Below are 6,071 nucleotides of genomic sequence, written 5' to 3'. Positions count from 1 at the left end.
GTCCCTCGGCCTGGTGTCGGGACCAGGACCCCTTGGGCATTGAGCCAGCGCCTGGAATTCTGGGACGGCTTCAGGGGACAGGGAGGCACGGCTCTCCCAATCCAATAAGAACATGCAGCCCCGGCCAGTGTGGCTCAATGGCTAGAGAGCATCAGTCTGTGGGCTGAAGGGTCCCAGGTTCGATTCCAGTCAAGGACACATGCCCGGGTTGCAGGTTCTCCGGCCCTGGTCGGGGCGCATGCAGGAGGCAACCCATCGATGTGTCTCTCTCACATCGATGTTTCTCTCCGTCTCTCCCTCTCCCTTCCACTCTCTCTACAAATCAATGGGAAAAATATCCTCAGGGGAGGATTCACTAAAAATAAAAATAAATAAAAGGAGAGAACGGAGGTACCGAGAGGTGGAGGGGCTTGCTCATGGGCACACAGCCCTGGAGAGAGAGGCTGACGTGTGAACCCAGGCCTCCGCGTCCGCCCGTCATTCCTGTCGGGGATGGTGCACTTTCAAGGCGTGAGGGCTGAGACAATTTCGTGGGAGGCAAAACCAGCAACATCATTCAATGTCTGCCCGGCCGGCGTGGCCCAGTGGTTGAGCGTCGACCTAGGAACCAGGCAGTCACAGGTTCGATTCCCGCTCAGGGCACAGGCCCGGGTTGCGGGCTCCATCCCCAGTGTGGGGGCAGGCAGGAGGCAGCCGATCCGCGATTCTCTCTCATCACGGATGTTTCTCTCTCTCCCTCTCCCTTCCTCTCTGAAATCCATAAAAGCATATTTTATAGAAAGCTGTGACCGGCTGCAACAATTTTGTGGGAGAGAAAATCAGCAGAAGATTTCCGTGTTTGACCAAAGGAGAGGATTGAACGCCGACCTCGCCACCACCAGGGACTGCAGGCGGCGGACCGGGACGTCCTCACGCTGCAACATGAACGACACGTCCTGCACGCGGTGCGATCTACGTGAAAACCGTGTGTCACGAAGGCTGGGCGACGCTTTCAAAGTAGCGGCTTCTGGGAGGCGGGGTTCTAGGATTCTGTATTTCCCCCCAAATTTCTGAAACGCACACTTCACCGGCAACGGAAAAATAGACCCCTCTCTGTTGTCAGTTTTTAAAAATGCAGCCGGGAAGCAGTCCCCGTGCCTCCTATGGGGCTTTTCATGGGGGGCCCCCTCCACCCCCGTTCACAATGGCCCCCTGGAGGGGCTTGGGTTCCGGGGGGACGTCTTCGCTGGGGGCCCCCCAGGGCCAGTGCTCGGGCCGGTTTGCATCTGATGAGCAGAAGGGCCCCCGGAAAGGAGGCCACGGTGGTGTCACGCTGGAGCCCGGGGAGGTGACCGCCCCGTAGTCACCGCGTTCCCCAAACTCACCCCCGGCTGGAACCCCTGGGGCACCCCGAGCATGTCACCCTGACGCGCGGGTGGGAGCAGGCGAGGCCAAGGGGGGCTTTCTCCACCCCCAGGGGAACCCCCTCCCCTCCCGTGTGGACGGGCTGAGCGCCCGGTGCCCGGGGACCCAGCGGCGCCGCCCCACTGGCCGCCCCGCCCCATCAATCATCCAGGTGCTGCTCCTCCCAGGTGGACGTGGGGATGGCGCTGTACGGGTCCATGATGACCTTGGCGCAGCGGATGATCATGACCACCAGGAAGAGGCAGAGGAAGACGAAGCAGGCCAGGGTCAGTCCTTTGTCCACGTCCACGTAGACGGGCTCGGGCGTGGGCTCCTCCATCGCGGGCTGGCGGCCACAATGCAGGGCGTCCCGGAAGTGCACGCACACACTGAGTGACTATAAATATATTTTATTGATTTTTTACAGAGAGGAAGGGAGAGGGATAGAGAGTTAGAAACATCGATGAGAGAGAAACATCGATCAGCTGCCTCCTGCACACCCCCCACTGGGGATGTGCCCGCAACCGAGGTACATGCCCTTGACCGGAATCGAACCCGGGACCCTTCAGTCCACAGGCCAATGCTCTATCCACTGAGCCAAACCGGTTAGGGCTCATCATTTCATTATTATTTTTTAAATATTTAAGTGGTTTTATTGATTCAGAGAGAGGAAGGGAGAAGGAGAGATAGAAACATCCATGATGAGAGAGAATCATGGATCAGCTGCCTCCTGCACGCCCCACACTGGGGATGGAGCCCGCAACCCGGGCACGTGTCCTGACCGGGAATTGAACGGTGACCTCCTGGTTCATGGGTTGAGGCTCACTGAGCCACACCTGCTGGGCAGTTATTATTTAACTAGAGGCCCGGTGCACAAAATTCATGCACTCGGGGGGCAAGGGCCCTCAGCCCAGCCTGCACCCTTTCGCAGTCCGGGAGCCCTCAGGGGATGTCCAACTGCCTCAGAGGCGGGAAAGGCTCCCGCCACCGCTGCTGCCCTCACCAGCCGTGAGCCAGCTCAGGGCTTCTGGCTGAGCGGTGCTCCCCTTGTGAGAGCGCACTGACCACCAGGGGGCAGCTCCTGTGCTGCGCGTCTGCCCCCTGGTGGTCAGTGTGTGTCATAGCGACCGGTCGTTCCACCATGCAGTCGATTTGCATATTAGCCTTTTATTATATAGGATAGGAAAAGAGTGAAAGAAAGATTGAATAGTATAGCTTTGTCCATTTAACGTTCTCCAAGCCTGTTTTTTGTTGGTTGATGGGGGAAGGCCCTGGTGAAGAGACGCATGTCCAGTAAGGTCTGAGAAGTATGGGAAGGTGCCTACCTGTCTGTCAGTCACCCCTGGAAACAAATTAGTGGCCAAATAGGCTGTGGCCAATACTCAGGGCGGGAAACCTGAGTATTTCAACTTCTGAGTGAAGGAGGGTGCATTCGGCTCTTGGCCCTTGGCCTTTGACCCTCTGGCCCTCTGGGGACGCCTGTCGCAGGGGTCACGTTCCCCTGCACTCACGTGGCCTTGAGGGACCCACACCGTGGACTAACGTACATTATTTTAGAATATTTATTTATTTTAATTAGCCAATTTAAATTAGTCTGAAATAAGGTTTATTATTATTATTATTTTTAACTTTACTTGTCCTAGGTTAAAGACAATAAAAGATGTTAATTAAATTTTTGCAATTAGTTTTTGAGTAATTTTATATTAGCTATATTTAGGGAGGCAAAAGCAAATTATTTATCTTTTTATATTAGACCTAATATATTGATTTTTAATTATAGTCTTTTAGATGTTCAAAGGAAACTTTTTTTAAAATTTCCTTCCAGGATAATTTTCAGGCCATAGTTATAGAGTTTCAATTAAAGAAAAAAAAAAATCTTTGTCTTTTTTTTTACATCTAGCAACCTACAGGGTTGCTTTTTTTTTTTTTTTGGACTAACGTACATTTTAATTAGTCTGAATACTGAACTGGACCCAGCTGCAACATGGAACAGAAGTTCTGGACCCTGGTCCTCCTGTGGGCAGGGAGGGTCGTGCCCACTGGCCTGAGTCAGGGGCAGGGCACCCACTCCCCTTCTCATCTGCCTCGGCCCCCTGGAGTGACAGCCTGCTGCTCCCCCTGCCCCCTGGGAGCCAAGTGCGAAATCCTGGCGCACGTGAGGTGCCATCAATTATGTCAGCCTCACGACAGCCCTGGACGCAGGTCAGCCAGGCATCACTCTGGCCGTCTTATAACTGTGGAAACAGGCCCAGGAAGGGGAAATGAGTCACCCCAAGCCCACCTCCCGAGCCACGGCCTCTGCAGGCCCCGCCCTCCTCTGGTGGAAGCAGTGGATCCGGCTCCCCCACCCGCTCCGAAGCATCGGGAGGACACCTGGGGGCCGGCTTCTGCTTGGCAACCTGGCCTACCTGTAACCACAGGGGACCATGCTGTCCCCTCGCCCACACCTTGTCTTCCTCCTCACCTGTCCCCGGAGGGCACTAACCTGCTGGTTGGACTGGTCACTCAATTGGAGGACTCAGCAAAATCAATGGGATGACTCAGCAAAAATCAACCAGATGACTCAGCAAAATCAATGGGATGACTCAGCAAAAATCAATTGCATGACTCAGCAAAATCAATCAGATGACTCAGCAAAAATCAATGGGATGACTCAGCAAAATCAATTGCATGACTCAGCAAAAATCAATTGGATAACTCAAGACAGAAGCGAGAGTGCAGAGAAAAGAGAATCCACAGAGAAGGAAGAGATTCGAGTAAATAGATTCAGGAGAGAAGCAGGAGATGAGAGAAAACGGAGTCACCTCTTCATAAGGGCCACGGGGTGGGCTGGCACCCTGGGCGTGGCTGCTGCAGGAGGGAGGGGCAGTGGCTGGGCATCGCAGCTGGGAGCCGCTGAGAGCAGTGACCGGTCCCTCGGAGAGCAGGCGCCGGGGCCGGCGTGGCTGAAACAGAGCAGGGCACAGGGTCAGTTCTGGCCTGGGCTTTATTCTAATGTTGATTGCTCTCTGTTAAAAATGATAATTTAAAAAAAAATTCTGACAACACATGAATAACCATATTCACCATCCTAACCATGGCTAGGTGTGCCGGTTAGTGGGTTAAGTACACCCATATGTTGCACAGCCACCCCCCCCCCAATCATTCCCCCCCGCATCTGCCTCTAGAACTCCCTTCATTGTGCAAAGGGAACTTCAGGATTGTTCAGATGCATGTGCTGGGGAGGGAGGGAAGGAGGAAGGTGCCTTCCTCACTACAGTCAAAGATCTGCTGCTGTGATTGTTTGAGAAATTTACGACGTAGAAAAGTGTCCGGCTCGGGTGGCTCAGTGGTTGAGAATCGAACTATGAACCAGGCGATTGCGGTTCGATTCCCGGTCAAGGGCACATGTCCGGGTTGCGGACTCGATCCCCAGGAGGGGGCGTGCAGGAGGCAGCCAATCCATGATTCTCTCTCATCATGGATGTTTCTCTCTCTCTCTCTCCCTTCCTCTCTGAAATCAATACAGATATATTTTTTAAAAAGCAGTGGAAAAATATCCTCAGATGAGGATTAAAAAAAGAAGCTCAGCCCTGACCGGTGTGGCTCAGTGGATAGAGCGCCGGCCTGAGGACTGAAGGGTCCCAGGTTCGATTCCAGTCAAGGGCATGTACCTGGGTTGCGGGCACATCCCCAGTAGGGAGTGTGCAGGAGGCAGCTGATGGATGTTTCTCTCTCAGTGATGTTTCTAGCTCTCTATCCCTCTCCCTTCCTCTCTGTAAAGAAATCAATAAAATATTTAAAGGAAAAAAAAAAAAAAAGCTCAGAGCAATGGCACAGCCGACTTGGAGCAAACCTGCGTTCCTGAGCCCACCCGGGCCTGCGCCTGGGCCCCAGGATGTGTACTCCTCGGGGTCCTCAGGGCGCTGGGGGAGGATGGAGGGGCTAGAGTTCCACGCCCCTCAGCCTCACAGCAGGACCCTGAATTCTGAGGTCCCCCCTCCCCAGTCCAGGGGGTGGGTCCAGCTCACAGGGGAGCCCCACGGGATTGTAGGGGTCAGACACAGAGAGACCGCCTGGCGACCCTCCCCCAAATGTCGTGGCGCCCGGGTCGGTCCCGTAACCTGAAGGCGGACCCAGAGGAAGTCAGCATCTTCTAGATCAGCGGTTCTCAGCCTGTGGGTCGCGACCCCTTTGGCGGTCGAACGACCCTTTCACAGGGGTCGCCTAAGACCATCCTGCATATCAGATATTTACATGGCGATTCATCACAGGAGCAACATGACAGTGATGAGGTAGCAACGAAAATAATGTTATGGTCGGGTCCCAACATGAGGAGCTGTATTAAAGGGCCAGAAGGTTGAGAACCACTGTTCTAGATCTTTCCATCTGGGGCGAGTGCCAGGAATGGGAACGCGGAGAGCAACAGATTCGCCTTCTCCCCGCCTCCCAGATGGAGCTGCCCACCAGCCTGAACCACCCGCGGGCACAGCCCCAGCCAGCTCCCTGGGGAAGGGAGGGCATGGTGCCCAGGGGGACACAGCGCTGAACTCGGCGGCTGCTCCTTCCCTGGGGGGTGGGGGGGACCCTCCCAGCAGCCTGCCCCCTGGTCCCCAACATGACTGCTTCGACCTTCAGCCCCGAGGCTGCACTAGCCACGCGGCCCATCGCCAGCTTTCCGGGGCGCTGGATGCAAACTTTTTTTTTTT

At 54.9% G+C, this 6,071-nt stretch overlaps 1 protein-coding gene across 1 annotated transcript in view; it reads left to right on the top strand.

Annotated features, from left to right (window-relative positions):
• FAH (fumarylacetoacetate hydrolase (fumarylacetoacetase)) overlaps positions 1-5,589 on the top strand; it is a gene marked incomplete at its 3' end in the record, with an annotated part of 26,972 nt that extends 21,383 nt beyond the window's left edge. Inside the window, exons 13-14 of the mRNA XM_005858281.2 lie at positions 195-207; positions 5,583-5,589. Coding sequence (XP_005858343.2) covers positions 195-207; positions 5,583-5,589 — 20 coding nt within the window. The remainder of the gene's footprint in view (positions 1-194; positions 208-5,582) is intronic.
• Positions 5,590-6,071: the final 482 nt, after the last annotated feature.

This window comes from Myotis brandtii, unplaced genomic scaffold (genome assembly GCF_000412655.1).
Source record: "Myotis brandtii unplaced genomic scaffold, ASM41265v1 scaffold1166, whole genome shotgun sequence".
Classification (NCBI taxonomy): domain Eukaryota; kingdom Metazoa; phylum Chordata; class Mammalia; order Chiroptera; family Vespertilionidae; genus Myotis; species Myotis brandtii.
This window is presented reverse-complemented; position numbering and strand designations above follow the sequence as displayed.